The 18,528-nt window shown below is 40.2% G+C and overlaps 1 protein-coding gene across 1 annotated transcript in view; it reads left to right on the top strand.

The window, feature by feature from the left end:
* The window catches only part of LOC120528712 (transmembrane channel-like protein 2-A), a 114,109-nt gene that overhangs the window by 53,358 nt on the left and 42,223 nt on the right, over positions 1–18,528 (top strand). Inside the window, exons 11-12 of the mRNA XM_039752868.1 lie at positions 2,298–2,445; positions 6,707–6,895. Of these exons, the coding sequence (XP_039608802.1) occupies positions 2,298–2,445; positions 6,707–6,895 (337 nt within the window). The remainder of the gene's footprint in view (positions 1–2,297; positions 2,446–6,706; positions 6,896–18,528) is intronic.

Raw genomic sequence — 18,528 nt, 5'->3', positions numbered from 1 at the left:
AGGCGCAGAGAATGTCAGAGAAAGACCGAGAAAAGAAAAACAATCAGGCACCGCTCGGGAACCACATCGTATATCATTGAGGAGTTTTAGTTAATACATAATACATGCTCTGATTGGGTAGCTTCTATGCCATCCGCCAATAGCGTCCCTTGTATGAAATCAACTGGGCAAACACACTGAGGAAGCATGTACTTTAAATTAAAAGACCCATTGTCCAGAAATCCAAAACCAGTGAAAATCCGTGATATATATTTAGATATGCTTACATTTAAAATCCGCGATGGAGTGAAGCGCGAAAGTCAAAGCAATATAGCGAGGATCACTGTATATATATATATATATATATATATATATATATATATATATATATATATATATATATATATATATATATACCAGCTTCGCAGTGGAGAAGTAGTGTGTTAAAAAGTTATGAAAAGAAAAGGGAACATTTTAAAAATAACGTAACATGATTGTCAATATACAGTGTTCGTATTTGTACGATGTGTTGTGTTCAAGTTACATTCCGTGTTTGTCAATCGTTGTAAAGATAACAGGTTTCATTCATCGATTTGTTTCTTACTGCATCAATAAACAGCTCGTCTTCCTCTTTATCTGAGACGTGACACACTGCATGCATGGGTTTTTTTTAACACTGTCTTCCATTAGTGGAACATTGACTTTTTCCACCGTGTGCTTTGTTTCCGCAGTAGTTCCACTTATGAATATGTTTGCATGTGTCACACGCTTCATATTTTTTTGCTGCCTTCTCAATTGTGTAATTCAGTTTTTGTTCAGCAGTCTTTGGAACTGTTGCTTTTTGTCTGTGCACTTCGTCAGTTCACGTGAGCCGCTCGGTGTACATGCATCGAAGGTTCCCAGCTGTGCTGGTGCCATCTCGTGCGATGTCCACGGCTGTATTTAATGTTAGCTAAGACCCGGCACTTAAAAGTTTCTCTCGCAGTTTCGCTGAGTTTGTGCCAAACACCACCCTGACCATCTCATCTTCGTCTGCATAAGCACAGTCCTTCAGCCGTGAATATTTAGCGGCAGTGTTTCTATTGGAATGCCGCTGACGGACGGCCTTATATGGGCAGGCACTAAATTACGTGGGAGGCGTAACTCCGCCTCCCACGGCGATTGACCAGAAGTCTATTATAGTATATGGATGAAAAAATAGGTTCCAGTTATGACCATTACACGTAGAATTTTGAAATGAAACCTGCTTAACATTTGTAAGTAAGCTGTAAGGAATGAGCCTGCCAAATTTCAGCCTTCTACCTACACGGAAAGTTGGAGAATTAGTGATGAGTCAGTGAGTCAGTCAGTGAGTGAGTGAGTGAGTGAGTCAGTGAGGGCTTTGCCTTTTATTTGTATAGATTATACATTATTCATGCATTACATGCACTATTAAAAATACAGTTTTAGGTTTGCAAAACTGCTTACATGTTCTTGGAGGCTGTGAGAGTCAACTGAAGACTCTTTCATTAGTAACTTTCTGTGATCTGTGCAACATACAAAATAGTATAATATAGGAAATTAAACAGATGAATTAGTAAGTTGATTTATTACAAAATATTTTCAAATTTTATTCTCTCAGATGTTAAGCTTACAATATATTATGAATACTTCCAATTGATCCATAAAACAGTATGTATCATGTGAAATCAGAAGTAACAAACTGAAAACTTTTCAAGTATTTCCTAAATTCAAAATTGTGAGATTTAAATGTCAAAAAAGCCAAATTAAATCCACTGTGATTCATTGCTCACAGTAAGATGTGAAAATTTGAAAGGAGGTGAGTAAGTATTGTAGGCATTGTAGGTGCAAGAGGTGGTTCAACAAATTTCTGAATAAGCAGGATGAATGCTTACAAACTGTTGACATTTCAGTTTTTGAAATGTAATTTTTTAGTGGTTTAAAAATGTACAGTACTTCTTTTTTAAGGAGAACTGTGAAAAAGAGTTTAATTTGCAAATAATAATTCCCAATCAAATTAATCAGAATCCTGTTTATGTGTGAAAGGGGTTGGGAGCTTAATACTTTTTCAAAGCACTGTAGTAACTGTTAACACCGTTTGGTTTATATAAACATAAGCGAGAATATCATTATAATAGTTCATGAATAATTCAGTAACCTTTCTTTAATTCATGTAAAATATAAAATTATATTTTGTAGATTTGTAGACTTTATATGTGTTATAGTATGTGCATTGCAAATGTGTCTTTTTTTTTCATCTCAAGGTCATCTTGTTTCTCACATATTACTGCATTAATATTTTTTGTACTGTTAATTAGAATGGCAAAGAATGCAGATGAAACTGGAGGAGATGGTGAAGACAATGATTTTAACTTCTGCTGGAAAATGTTTACAAGTTGGGACTACCTAATTGGCAATTCAGAAACTGCTGATAACAAATTTGCCTCTATTACAACTAGCTTCAAGGTAACGACTTTAAGTCTTACAATCTAATAACAATAACCTTTAATATGTGGGAAATCTGTAGATATAATGATTTACTGGTACACAATAAATGACTATGGAAATTACACTTGCAGTCTAATAGCTTATCCATTAGGCTACAATAGTGTCCTGACCTACTACTTGTCATTTTGACCTCATGTTATTGTATTTCTGGATGCACTGTTTTGTTGAAACAAGTGATGTGATGGCAAAATACTGAACTGAAGGCTACAACAATACTGGTTTCAGTGTCACCTTTGTGTTATTGTATGAAACTTTTTAACATATATTTGTTTTTAGTGTAAATCATAAGTAACAAATTAAAAAAATCCATGTATGGAATAACATCCAAGTGCATTAGAGGGCTCTGCAGGCTTTTTTGCCCTTAATGGACTGAGGTTCAGGAGGAAGGTTTTAGAAAGTTTTCAGTCAGTTTCAGAAATGAAGGTGCCAGAGGCTAACCACCTAGACTTGGGAAAAGGCTGAAAAGAGGCCTGGGTAAGACTTCAGTCTATCATCGGGCCACTCTTACTCATACACAGAAAAGAACATAAACACACATATACCTCTTATTTATATACTGTATAGTGACAATCTGCAAGTGGCAATAAATGTCTTCTAAATACTGTAACAAAAAGGCGCTATATAGTCGCCTGACCAGACACAGATGGACACGGAGGCACGTATAAAATGAAAAACCTTTTTATTTTCTCTTCTCTTTCTCTTTCGTGGGTCATGTCTTCCCCGTATCCCACAGCCGAACACAGTCCCAAAGCACAAAACAAAGACCCTCAACACAGTTCTCTCTTCTTCTACCACCACTCCTCCTCCTCAAACTTAGTCCTCCTCCTCCGGACTCTGGCTCCTTAGTGGTGGTGGCTGGACCCTTTTATAGCCCACTCGGAAGTGTTCCAGGTGCTAGACCACCTGGTCCCAATTGCACTTCCGGGTGGGGCTGAAGATTAGTCCAGCTGGGCTGTGGAATCCAGGCAGCTCCTCCTAGCGGCCACCTCAGCTCCCAACCAGGCTGTGGAGGACTCCATCTCCCATGGAGCCCTGCGGGGGGTTGAGAAATCACCATCGGCCAGGTAGACTGCCACCAAGCGTCCCAGGGGAGGTATTGAGCTGTCCATGGCTGCTCCCCCAGAACATATGCAGTAGGGGCATCCCGGCCGCCTGTCACAATACATAAAGAAATAAAATCTTTTGTCATTATTTCCTTCTGTGCTTGAGCATGTCTGGTATTAGCTTGCAAATTGCAGTGTCAGTGAAATAGTCACGCCACAGTGTACTTCATTCATATAATACACAGTTAGGAAGAGCTTTTAAGAAATAGCAGTTTTCAATTATACCGTTTTTAGTTAGTGAATCTCTTTGTGGACTAGTGAGTTTTCCTTGGAGTTTCGAGCTGCTCATTTGTTCAAAGAGCGGGGGTCCCCAGTGTGGTTTGAGCGGTTTAACTAATTAATTAATTCATTCATTCATTAATTCATTAATACATACATAAATACATACATAAAAGAGCAGGTTTCTTCTGGGTTTACTAGGATTGGAGCTATGTGGATTGCCAACAATTCATAGCTAGCTTTTCATGGTTAATACACTTTACATGGTTAATATACATGCCATGCCTGCCTTTTTTTGCAGACCAGCACAAAACATCTACAGACTGGTGCAGGTTCATGGGAAGCATTGGCTTAAAGCATTGGGAGGACTGAAATATTGGTTCACTGGTTCTCTTTTGTTTGTAGTCAGTTTTCTGGCAAGACTTCATAAAGAAGAAACAACGTGTTTCATTAACCACCCGCATAAACAGCCAATAATTACGAGTAAGTCTCTACTCGCACATGCAGTCTGCTGGTGTTTCATAAACTTGTAGTGAAGATTTGTAGAGGCTGTTGGAGGTGAAAAAGAGGAAAATATGCAAAATATACAAGTTAGTGTAACTGCTGTCAAGGTAAAATGGAAACAGTAAAGTAATTTGTAGTTTAAATCGCACAGAATGTTTCTCTGTTTTAAGATACAGCGGGATGCAAAAGTTTGGGCAACCTTGTTAATAGTCATTATTTTCCTGTATAAATCGTTGGTTGTTACGATAAAAAATGTCAGTTAAATATATCATATAGGAGACACACACAGTGATATTTGAGAAGTGAAATGAAATTTATTGGATTTACAGAAAGTGTGCAATAATTGTTCAAACAAAATCAGGCAGGTGCATAAATTTGGGCACCGTTGTCATTTTATTGATTCCAAAACTTTTAGAACTAATTATTGGAACTCAAATTAGCTTGGTAAGCTCAGTGACCCCTGACCTACATACACAGGTGAATCCTATAATGAGAAAGAGTATTTAAGGGGGTCAATTGTAAATTTCCCTCCTCCTTTAATTTTCTCTGAAGAGTAGCAACATGGGGGTCACTAAACAACTCTCAAATGACCTGAAGACAAAGATTGTTCATCATCATGGTTTAGGGGAAGGATACAGAAAGCTGTCCCAGTGATTTAAGCTGTCTGTTTCCACAGTTAGGAACATATTGAGGAAATGGAAGACCACAGGCTCAGTTCAAGTTAAGGCTCGAAGTGGCAGACCAAGAAAGATTTCGGATAGACAGAAGCGGCGAATGGTGAGAACAGTCAGAGTCAACCCACAGACCAGCACCAAAGACCTACAACATCATCTTGCAGCAGATGGAGTCACTGTGCATCGTTCAACCATTCGTCGCAATTTACACAAGGAGATGCTGTATGCGAGTGATGCAGAGGAAGCCTTTTCTCCGCCCACAGCACAAACAGAGCCGCTTGAGGTATGCTCAAGTACATTTGGACAATCATGCTGTGGGACTGTGTGGCCAGTGCAGGGACTGGGAATCTTGTCAAAGTTGAGGGATGCATGGATTCCACTCAGTATCAGCAGATTCTGGAGACCAGGAATCAGTGACAAAGCTGAAGCTGCGCGGGCTGGATCTTTCAACAAGACAACGACCAAAAACACTGCTCAAAATCCACTAAGGCATTCATGCAGAGTAACAAGTACAATGTTCTGGAATGGCCATCTCAGTCCCCAGACCTGAATATAATTGAAAATCTGTGGTGTGAGTTAAAGAGAGCTGTCCATGCTCAGAAGCCATCAAACCTGAATGAACTAGAGATGTTTTGTAAAGAGGAATGGTCCAAAATACCTTCAACCACAATCCAGACTCTCATTGGAACCTACAGGAAGCGTTTAGAGGCTGTAATTTCTGCAAAAGGTGGATCTACTAAATATTGATTTCATTTCTTTTTTGTGGTGCCCAAATTTATGCACCTGCCTGATTTTGTTCGAACAATTATTGCACACTTTCTGTAAATCCAATAAACTTCATTTCACTTCTCAAATATCACTGTGTGTGTCTCCTATATGATATATTTAAGTGACATTTTTTATCGTAACAACCAACGATTTATACAGGAAAATAATGACTATTAACAAGGTGGCCCAAACTTTTGCATCCCACTGTAGATGAGTTTGCAAATTCACCAATGCTTTTCAATGGGAGATTTAAAATTTAAAAACTTCATATTGGGTAATATGTCTGAGATACCTCAGTGAAATTCTACGGTGCAAAGTGGACCACAAGTTTAAAGAATGATGTTGTCCTTTTCTTCTTCACCACTCCTTTCTGTTTTCACAGAACTCTCAACAAAACACTTTTCAGACTTGTGTGTGTGCCAATATTTATACTGTAACACATTTGTGGTTTTGGTTTTGCTGAATTTATGCAACACAGTGCAGGAATAATATATATTGTATAAATGCATTGAAAGTAAAAAAATCATCTGAAAAGCAGTATATCTCAGATGGTTATAAAAGTACATTTAGGAATCATAAAACTATTTAGCTGCCAGTAGGCATCTCCCTTGGGATGGAATGTTGTTACATATTGTCTTAAGCTCTGTCGCCACAAGTGTAAGCTAAAAAAAGTTTTTTATTTTATTTAAAAAAAACGGAGTTTCTGAGAATAAAGAAAGCACATTACAATTGTGAAAAAAAAGGTTTCATCTTCAAAACGATTAAACATACAGTATCTTTTAAGTTTGCATATCTTTTAAAGAATAACAGGTATTCACTCCTGTTATAAGAACAGTGTTTTACTATAAAAATGAAACAAAATTCTTTATTTCATTTTTAAAATTAATTTCACCCAAATGTATAACAATAAAAATATTTATTTTAATTAGTGGAAAAATGTTTCTATTTTAGGAATCAATAGTAGATGAAGAGGAAAACCAGAAGGATGAAAACATTCACCTGAGAAGATTTCTGCGTGTTTTGGCAAATGTTCTCATTTTATGCGGTTTAGGAGGCAGTGGTTATCTCATTTATTTTGTTGTTAAGCGTTCACAGAAGTTTGCAACTATGGATGATCTGGGATGGTATGAAAAAAATGAAGTAAGTAAACTGTTTGTTTGGTTTGGAAGCAAAACTTTTAATCATTAATCCTCATGCTTTTTATAATATGATTTGCTTTTTGCATTCCATGTATCATTGCAAAAAGATAGCACTGCATACTATTTAAAAGCAAAATAAAAACAATAATGTGTTATGTTTGCAGGATTGGTACTACATTATTTTTGTCTATTTCTTATTGTGCTTATCAAAGATAACAGTATGTGTGTACATTTCATGATTTGATGCGTTAAAAAGGCACTTAATTGAAATATTTTGGTTCATGAAGCCATATAATATAAAGCGTTTTAAAAAAATGTAATCTGGAATAATTTTTACTGGACAAGAACAGCTCAGTTGATATTTTGTGTAAAACTCAGCAGCTCAAGTACCAGCTCATGCTATAATTGATATTTAGGATGAGTTGCGCTGAAATTTGGACATTAACTCATTTCAATGGTGTATCATAGGTGATCGATAATATCATAGGGATTTAGACTGTAAAATTTTAAGAGGGTAGACCTTTTCCCCTCACCTCACAGAGCTTGCAGATTGACCTGTTGGAAGGGGTGTCTTGAATGGCAGTTGTGCTTCATCACCACGTAAAAGATATATCCTTCATGTCAAGCTTTGCTTAGAAAAGTAATGCAAATTTTTTTCTGTTATAGAAAAACATTTATGATGCCTTGACCAAATTTTCACTTTGTATTTACTTGCAAAAAGATGGAATAAATCCATTAAATTGCCAGATATTCATAGTACAAGTATTTGTAATAAACCATCAATTTTCATCTATTGAATTTTGTACCAATATGTATTTTTGATTGAAAATTAACTTTCTTAATATTTTTTAAACCAATTATTTTTTTACTGGTGAGGCTTACATACTGTATAACCCAGCCACAGTAGATGCACAAACCAGTGTGTTTCTTCGTGCCTGTCCCAAGCCTGGATAAATGAGGAGGGTTACGTTAGGAAGGGTATCCGGTGTAAAATTTTGCCAAATCAATATGCGGACAATAGATTATCCACTGTGGTGACCCCTAACGGGAGCAGCCAAAAGAAGAAGAAAGAAGATGTGATGTTTGCATAAGTTATCAGAGGTGTTGTCCTAACAAGATTTATTTGGGTTACCACTAATCTCTTTGTGTGCTCCATTAAAATCACTCTCACATTTTATGGATAAAAGTCTACAGTCTGCTTAGAGTGATAGTAATGCACAGATTAGAAAATCTGTACAAATTATATGAACATATTTTTATCTTCTGGGGGTACCATTGAGTTAATTTTCAAAAAAACAAAATAATGCATCATGTTACCAAGCCAATGCCTCGAAATGAGGGTCATTCATATTCTACAAATAGTTTGAGAGAAGCCACTGAGAGGACAACATTAACAGCAGAAGATTAGCTGGTTGTATGGAATGCTCTGTAGGACAGTTGTTTGTAAAGGAGAGTCCTAATGAAGTAACTGTTACACAACTAGAATCATCTTGTGGGCTAAATGGATTATAACAAAAAGCATCAGAGTGACTTACGGCAGTGTTTCCCAACCTTGGTCCTGGGGGCACACTGTCCTGGCTGCAGGTTTTTTGTTCCAACCAGATTCCTAATCAGTGACAACATCTGATAGCACTGATCTCATTTAATTAGCTGGTTATTATTTTCTTTTATTCTATATTCATAAAAGCACATCAGCACGATTTTTTACATTTATAAGACATTTAGAAATATTTCTACGTTTGCTATAGATGTAAATGCTTAAATCTCTTTTGTTGATTTCATTATATTTTGCCTTTTCTCTGTGCAGTTTTTCACCTTCATTGTATCTTATTAATGCCAATTAAAATGAGCAGAGCAGACACACTGGCAAACAACACTGGCTGCAAGTACTTTAGCATCAGACCCACTAATTAGTAAATAATGTATTAATTAAGCAATTAGAACACCTAGAAAGGTAAGAATGAATATCAAGAGGAAAATATTGTTAAAAAGAAAAAAAATTATATTATATTATAGTATATTATTCACATATAACAGTTCACTTAATTAGCCCAGAAGTCCAATTAAAAACAGAAGCTGGTTGGAAAAAAAAACCTGCAGCCACAGTGTGCCCCCAGGACCGAGGTTGGGAAACACTGACTAATCATTAGACAATCTCAAAAAATGTCTAATGGTCAAATAAAATTAAGACTGTATCTTCTGACTAACATTCAAAGCAGTGTGTGTAGTAATTATGCCCTAAGAAATGCATTGTCCTACAATGAAGTATGGTGGAAGTAGCATCACGCTATGAGGATACTTTTCATAAGCCCCTCAACTGAAGCAAAACTTGATGCAACAGGCTACCCGCAAATTTTCCTGAAAAACTGAAAAGTTCAGGAAATACATTTTTCAACGGGAACGTGATCCAAAGCATGGTCAAAAAGCAACTCAAGAGGAGCAATTTGGCAAATATATGCATCGCATAACATTCAGGTGCATTTAAGAATTGTGCAGTCACTGTAGACCTCAATGGACTGAGTTTAGCAGGTCAGTTCTAGAACCTTCTTAATCCATTTCAGGGTAGTGAAGGACAAATAAGGATTAGGCCTGAACAGAACTGTAGTTTATCATAGGAGCGGCTCTCACACACACACACACACACATAACCCATATTCAAATATAACCTTTTGTAATTAACTCTTTCTTGGCTTGAGCATGTGAAGCCATGGTAATTTTCATGAAATATGGTAAATGTTAGCAAATAATAGAAGTGAAAGGCAAATTTATTACAGAAGGTGACCATAATGGATATCAGGTAAATGTGGTATTTTGGTGATTAATTTCAGGGTGAACAATTATGGAGCATGTATGCTCATGCATAAAGCCCATCCTCTTTTTCTTAATACCTGCTTTATCTGATCATCATCTGAATTAGATCAGAGCACAGATAAAAATGCCTTCACAAATTAAAATATAAGTTTGATCACAGTGGTTAACACAGAAAAAAATTACTGTCTGTTTTTGTCTGCTTCTTTGTTGCCATCTCAAAGCTGTTCAGATTTAACAAGGTTCTTAATCATGCTTTCCCCATCAGAGATGTGGCTGTGCTGTTACATGCATTTATATTACAATGAGTCATAGGGAGAGGGATGATATGCGGGCTCCTTCATGGACTTTTGTATGCACAGTTCTAAATATATTGCGGGTATGTTTTTTTTTTCAGCAGATCTGTTTTAGTAAATGGGCAGCAAGTTTAAACCAGGACATTTTGATATTCTTCAGTTATTTATCCGGATGGATAGCGTGTTTTGTAACTTGGGAGTCCCAAAAATGCTTTCAAAAATTGTCCACTAGAGAGGGAAATAAAGATACCAAAAGGGCCTTGAAACATCTTTATAAATTAAATTGTTTATTTTACCAAGAGGCTCTGCAATTCACAAAGCTCTTAAGAGCAAGGCAATCCACTGTAAACAAAGTTTCAATACAAAATCCAAAGGCATAGCTGAAAAACAGAGCACAGGTTTGAAATACCAGAAAATCACAAGGCAACAGCAAAGACACGGAAAATCACAAGAAACAATCTGCTCCCTAGCATGCACAAAATGAACCCCCAGGGACAATAGAAGGCTCTTCCATAAATAGGGTGGAGCGCTGTTACTGGCGGTGATTGACAGGTGGTTTCACCCTTTGAGTAACAACCCACAATGCACAATGGACATAACCTAGGTCTTTTTCATTTACAAATAAACACAACAAAAAATCCATCCATTATCCAACCCGGTATATCCTAACTACAGGGCCAACACAGGGCACAAGGCAGGACACAACCCCTGGGCAGGGCGCCAGCCCACCACAGACAACAAAAAATGCGCATAATAAATGAAAGAGATATCATTACAAATAAATGGCATAAAATTAGACAATAGATGCAGTAACACAAATTTTAACCACAGTATGACACCCTGAAATCGGGACTGTTTTTTATCACCAGGATGTCTGTTCACCATTGTAAATTATAATGACTGTGAAATAGTGAATCTTTATAATCTGTAGATAATAGAGTGAGTAAGGTGGGTTTAGTGTAAAGTAAATACTAAGTAGATGGTATTTGGTCTGCACAAAACACCTTACATGCCACAGGATATTTCATTCATATCTAGATAACCATTGCTTATATTATATACTTTTACTGTTAAAAAAATATTTTTATTTGTTGAATTAAAGCATCAGGAGGTGTAAGATGCTCAAACACAGGAAGCTCTGCAGTCTACTTGTGAGTTTATGCTGTAGGGTTAGGGTTAGGCTTGTAGGGTTGTAGGAAGATAAGTAAATAAATAAAGGTAAATAACATTCGATATGGCTTTTATAGAAGTAACATATACATATTTTTCATATAAAGACCATCACAAAACATAATCACAAACAGAACTTTGTACAATACCTTGGAGAGCTCTGTAAACCCTGCTGTTTTGTTGAATGCCATGTGTGGGGCAGACTGACCGGCATGATGACACCTGACCTCTTGCTGTATCCAAATGATGGCATATTTCGCCTTTACGCCTGGTGCGGCTGCATTGTTCTTATATGTGAGTGGACTATTCTTGCAGGGAGGACTTCTGTTTGCTTTCTCCGATGTAGAACCCTCATCCTCATCTGGGTTCACATCTGTTATACCGCGTCCTTATTTGAAAACTGCAGTGTCAGATGGGGGAAGCGTGAATGTGACTGAGAGAATAAAACCGAATAAAAAAAAATTCTAACCTTTATAAGTACCATAAATTTAATAAATCAAATGTATGTTTTTATTGTACAATAGTAACAATAAGAGCAGCTCACTACTCAAAATGGTAATTTTGGGAAGTACCCAGAATTTAACCCAGTACCTCTTGAATATGAGTCAGCAGTTCTTACCGCTACACCACCCAAATGGCCATGTCAGTGTTGTACCCTAATCTTTTTGTACCTTTCTTTTTTTCGGTTATATTCTTGAATAAAAGTGTACTTGTTTTATTTATATGTACCTTTTGTGAAAGTGTTTATTTGATATTTGGACTTCAGTCTTCACAAATTATACACTTCATGTGAAAATTTTCTCATTAGCACTATAACTATCTATAACATGAAAAAAGTTTCTGTTTTAGGTATGTGTTTAACATTTCTTGCATCTCTCACATTTCCTGTCATCCTACTTTTACGTAGATCTTTATAGACATGGAACACACATGAAATGCATGTGTTCCAAATAACGATATCTTATTTACCCTGTAAAACTCCAGGCACCTCACACCCAGATAAGACTTCAGCTAGGAGAACTTTTTCCCTAAGTTGAGCTGCCGCAGTGGGGAGATGGGATAGTAGGCTGCTTGCTGCTTGTACTGATTGACAAAAGACGCTAATGGAGAGGTGTGAAGGAATTTAAGGTGGCCCAGTATTATGAGTTTTTTGTAGGCTTTCAGGGATTCTAGTGTTAGGCAGCAAAAATGTGGTGATGCGTAGGTTTCTGTGCACATCTTGCTCGATTTGCTAATAGAGGATTGGTGTGCAGCATGTGGATCATGTGCTCAGCCAGTGATGGTGAATTGCTGCCTGCGCATGCAGACTGCTGGTTCTTCATTAACTTGTACTGGGGATCTGTTTACCAACATTAGCAGCTGTCGGAGAAGAAAAACAGAAAAGTATACAAAATATACCAGTTGGTCTAACAGCCATCAAAGTAAAATTGAAACAGTGAACTGATTTGTATATGGAGTTGCATAGACTTCACAAATTCTTCAATACTCTTCAATGGGAGATTCTGAAATTATAAAACTGTATACAGTGCAATCTGTTCAATATATACCAGGGAAATTTGTACCGTCTCCACAAATTTTCGTCCATCCATCCATCCATCCTCTTCCGCTTATCCGAGATCGGGTCGCAGGGGCAGCAGCTTGAGCAGAGATGCCCAGACTTCCCTCTCCCCGGCCACTTCTTCTAGCTCTTCCGGGAGAATCCCAAGGCGTTCCCAGGCCAGCCGAGAGACATAGTCCCTCCAGCATGTCCTGGGTCTTCCCCCCAGGGCCTCCTTCTGGGTTAGACATGCCCGGAACACCTTACCAGGGAAGCTGAAACCCATTTCAGCTGCTTGTATTCGCGATCTCGTTTTTTCGGTCACTACCCATAGCTGATGACCATAGGTGAGGGTAGGAACATAGATCGACCAGTAAATTGAGAGCTTTGCCTTGCAGCTCAGCTCCTTTTTTACCACAACAGACTAATGCAGAGCCCGCATCACTGCGGATGCCGCACCGATCCGCCTGTCAATCTCATTCTCCATTCTTCCCTCACTCGTGAACAAGATCCAGAGATACTTGAACCCCTCCACTTTGGGCAGGATCTTACTCCCAACCCTGACATGGCATTCCACCCTTTTTTGGTCTCGGATTTGGAAATGCTGATTCTAATCCCAGCCACTTCACACTCAGCTGCAAACCGATCCAGAGAGAGCTGAATATCATGGCGTGATGAAGCAAACAGGACAACATCATCCGCAAAAAGCAGTGACCCAATCCTGAGTCCACCAAACCGGACCCCCTTAACGCCCTGGCTGCGCCTAGAAATTCTGTCCATAAAAGTTATTAACAGAATCTGTGACAAAGGGCAACCCTGGCGGAATTCAACTCTCACTGGAAATGGGTTCGACTTACTGCCGGCAATGCGGATCAAGCTCTGACACCGATCGTACAGGGACCAAACAGCCCTTACCAGGGGGTCCGGTACTCCATACTCTCAGAGTACCCTCCACAGGATTTCCCGAGGGACACGGTCGAACGCCTTTTCCAAGTCCACAAAACACATGTAGACTGGTTGGGCAAACTCCCATGTACCCTCCAGCACCCTGCTAAGGGTGAAGAGCTGGTCCACTGTTTCACGACCAGGACGAAAACCACACTGTTCCTCCTGAATCCAAGGTTCGACTATCTGATGGACCCTCCTCTCCAGGACCCCCGAACAGACTTTTCCAGGGAGGCTGAGGAGTGTGATCCCTCTGTATTTGGAACACACCCCCCAGCCCCCTTTCTTAAAGAGGGGGACCACCACCCCAGTCTGCCAATCCAGAGGCACTGTCCCTGATGTCCATGCAATGTTGCAGAGGCGTGTCAACCAAGACAGTCCTACAATATCCAGAGCCTTGAGGAATTGTGGGCGTATCTCATCCACCCCCGGGCCCCTGCCACCAAGGAGTTTTTTGACCACCTTGGTGCCCTCAGTCCCAGAGATGGGGTGGCCCACCCCCGAGTCCCCAGGCTCTGCTTCCTCATTGGAAGGCATGTTGTGGGATTGAGGAGGTCTTCGAAGTACTCCCCCCACAACGTCCCGAGTCGAGGTCAGCAGTGCACCATACTCTATACAGTGTTGACACTGCACTGCTTCCCCCTCCTGAGACGCCGGATGGTGGACCAGAATCTCCTTGAAGCCGTCCGAAAGTCGTTCTCCATGGCCTCCCCAAACTCCTCCCACGCCTGCGTTTTTGCCTCAGCAAACACCAAAGCTGCATTCCGCTTGGCCTGCCGGTACCTATCAGCTGCCTCCAGAGTCCCACAGGACAAAAAGGTCCTGTTGGACTCCTTCTTCAGCTTGACGGCATCCCTCACCCGGTGTCCACCAGCGGGTTCGGGGATTGCCGCCACGACAGGCACCGACCACCTTACCGCCATAGCTCCGGTCAGCCGCCTCAACAATAGAGGCATGGAGCGTGGCCCATTCGGAATCAATGTCCCCCACCTCCCTCGGGTGGGAGTTGAAGCTACTTCTGACAGGGGACTACCAGATGTTCCCAGCAGACCCTCACAACATGTTTGGGCCTACCAGGCCTGACCGGCATCCTCCCCCACCAGTTGACAGCTCCGTCCCTCTCTTCACCTGAGTGTCCAAGACATGTGGCCGCAGGTCCGACAACACGACCACAAAGTCGATCATCGAACTGAGGCCTAGGGTGTCCTGGTGCCAAGTGCCCATATGAACACCCCTGTGCTTGAATATGGTGTTCGTTATGGGCAATCCGTGATGAGCACAGAAGTCCAATAACAAAACACCACTTGGGTTCAGATCGGGGGGGGCATTCCTCCCAATCATGCCCTTCCAGGTCTCACTGTCATTACTCACGTGAGCATTGAAGTCTCCCAGCAGAACGAGGGAGTCCCTAGAAGGTATGCCCTCTAGCACCCTCTCCAGGGACTCCAAAAAGGGTGGATACTCCAAACTGTTGTTTGGCGCATACGCACAAACAACAATTGGGACCCATCCCCCCACCCGAAGGTGGAGGGAGACTACCCTCTCATCCACTGGGGTAAACCCCAATGAACAGGCTCCGAGTCGGGGGGGAATAAGTATGCCCACACCCACTCGACGCCTCTCACCGGGGGCAACTCCAGAGTGGTAGAGAGTCCAGCCCCTCTCAAGGAGATTGGTTGCAGAGTCCAAGCTTTGTGTCGAGGTGAGTCCGACTATATCTAGCTGGAACCCCTCGACCTCACTCACTAGCTCGGGCTCCTTCCCCTTCACAGAGGTGACATTCCACGTCCCAAGAGCCAGTTTATGAAGCCAAGGATCAGACCGCCAAGGTCCCCGCCTTCGGCCACCACCTAACTCACACTGCACCCGACCTCCTTGGCCCCTCCCATAGATGGTGAGCCCATGGGAAGGGGGACCCACGTTACCTCTTCGGGCTGTGCCCGGCCGAGCCCCATGGGTGCAGGCCTGGCCACCAGGCGCTCGCCATCGAGCCTACCTCCAGGCCTGGCTCCAGAGGGGGGCTCTGGTGACCCGCATCCAGGCAAGGGAAAACGTCGTCCAAAGTTTCGATTCATCATTGGAGGTTTGTTGAACCGCTCTTTGTTTCATCCCTCACTTAGGACCAGTTTGCCTTGGGTGGCCTTACCAGGGGCATAAAGCCCCAGACAGCAGAGTTCCTAGGATCATTGGGACACGCAAACCCCTCCACCACGATAAGGTGACAGTTCAAGGAGGGGACAAATTTTCATGAAGAATAACATCATGGACTGATTTTGTTTAAATGTGGCAAATTTATTCTACAAATTTTCGTGAAGAATAAATTTGCCACATTTAAACAAAATCAGTCTATGATGTTTTGCAATATTTCAAGTGGACTCACACAAAAACAGAGTGATACACATGGCTATAATAATAAGTTCTTTGCACGTTATGTGTGAAAGCACCTAAAAATGGTAAATGCTCATGAGAGACCCACTGGTCTCAGTTCAATGAGAATCTGCGCTTAAATTATGAAATGGTGGTACACAAGCGTTTTGCTATAAATTGAACCTGGCAGAAGTAATTACCAAAAATTATTTATAATCAATGTGCAAAGATTGGAGTCATACACACCAAAATGTGTACAAATGTGCAAAAGTGGTGAATATAGTTGTCTGTTTTGCTAATTCTTTTACTGCCCACCTTGCATGGTACTCTAACAGAAGGAGTAAAATCAAACTTACAAAACCAACCATACATGCATGAACAAGGCCTCTCTTCTACTTAATCTACTTTTAGTACTTTAGGAATCACTCCCTATATTAGAATTAAGCTGTTAAAAGATGCAAAAATTAGGATGTTTCCCATCATTACAAAAGAACAATGATATTTTTCAGCTATCAATTTAGTGATGCTGTCTGCTTTGAAGATGAATTCTACTCTGTGTAATAACTAAACTATAGCCTTCTGTTTTCAGTTTTGTTTGCCATCTTAACATTGGTTCAGGTGTCTGTGGGAAAATGTAAAACATCTCTCCTCCTTCCACCTGCCTGTATGTCACAGCAAGTCTATGTTAATGAATTAATGACATTGACAGGAGAGGCTACCTTTGAGTTTTCATAGCTTTCCGTCTCCTCCTTGTCTTTCTTGACAACGTACTGGCCAATGAAAGAACCATTTTCCTTGAACTGTCCGTCTCCTCTATCTCCATAGTCCACCAGACTGTCCTCAGTGTCTGGCTGCTTAATGGTTCCATTCAGAGATGTCTGGCTGCCCTGCAGAGGCTTGTTATCCTCATCAGGGTAATTGAAAGATCCATCCTGATCCTTTTGGTCTATGGCATACAAGAGAAGATCCTACTTTTCTCTTACTGGATACTTGCATCCATGGTTCCTCTTTATGAAAAAGACAATGACATGAATCAGGACCAACAGAGCAATCACACAGATTAGGTAATGTCTACCTGGTCCTTGGTGTATATTAATGGTTATTTGCTTGAACTTTTGCCACTGGTGTTCCAATTCTGGCATTTTCAGGAACAGCAAATAAATACTTTTTTCTCTCAAATACTGCAGAAGCAACAGAACTTTACAAGATGTTTATTGTGATAATGGTATTGAGCAAAGCATTGAAACCACCTCCATCCTGTGCCATCACAGATACTTTCAAAACAGTTTTTCCAAGGTGGTTTAAATTTCAAATACATGACACCTGTTTCTGAGTCAATTGTGAAAAGTGATGACCCATCTCAAGGAACAAGTTTGTAAAGTTCTTGTCTATAATTCCAAGAATCTTTGTCAGAAACGATAACAGATAATTTCAGTTCCAGGCTGTGTATGGCTGCTTACACTTGTACCATACATTAATGGGTTGAACTCTGGTCTACGGTCATTGATATCATTCATGTTTATGTGAGGAAATGCTTGGCTATTCAATCCACCTTCACTGACAATTGAATTGAAACTTGATAATCCATTTTCTCTATCAATATTCTGCACTATACAGACTTTTCTATTGTCTGGCTCAATTCTAAACATTGAGAATTTTTCATACTTAGTGAACCCATCATACAAAAAGAATGTGAGTTTTTCAAACTTACCACTATTCATATCCATATCAGAAGCTATAATCTGAATAAAACACTCAGCAATTGGTGAGTGCTCCTTAACAAAGGCTTTATAAACTTGTCTCTCAAAGACTGGTTCATTGTCATTGATGTGTTCAACCACGACTGTAACGGTGGCTGTTGATGACAAGGTTGGATGTCCAGAATCAGTAGCCACCACCACAAAATGAATGATGGATTCTTCCTCATGATCTAAGTGAGAGGCTGTGGTTATCATGCCAGACTTGGAGTTAACATTAAAACAAAAATGTAAACAAGCTTCAGAATTGCATAGTGAACAATAGAGTTGATTGCTTTATCTGAATTTTTAGTATGGTCTTGGAGAAATGTAGTTCCCTGGGTCTTCAGATATATTTACTGTAAGCTCTTCGTGGTCAAACACTGGAAGATTATCATTGACATCAGTGACCTTAAGTAGAAATATCTCTTCTTCCCAATGAATTGGGGACCCATATTCAGAAGCTTGCTGTTTCTTTCTCTAAATTTCTATTAATACATTGATAGTACTGTAGATCTGCGGTGGGTTGGCACCCTGCCCTGGATTGGTTCCTGCCTTGTGCCCTGTGTTGGCTGGGATTGGCTCCAGCAGACCCCCGTGACCCTGTATTTGGATTCAGCGGGTTAGAAAATGGATGGATGGATAGTACTGTAGATTGAACCCAGTGTTGTTTTCAAAATAAATTGACTGACTCAACCGTCCAATGACACCTGAAATTTCTGGTGTTCACCAAGATCTGGATTGAACATTGATATCCTGGCAACTTATTCCCCTG

The sequence above is a fragment of the Polypterus senegalus genome, chromosome 4 (genome assembly GCF_016835505.1).
Source record: "Polypterus senegalus isolate Bchr_013 chromosome 4, ASM1683550v1, whole genome shotgun sequence".
Classification (NCBI taxonomy): domain Eukaryota; kingdom Metazoa; phylum Chordata; class Cladistia; order Polypteriformes; family Polypteridae; genus Polypterus; species Polypterus senegalus.
The sequence above is the reverse complement of the archived record's forward strand: the minus strand, read 5'-3'. Positions and strand labels throughout refer to the sequence as shown.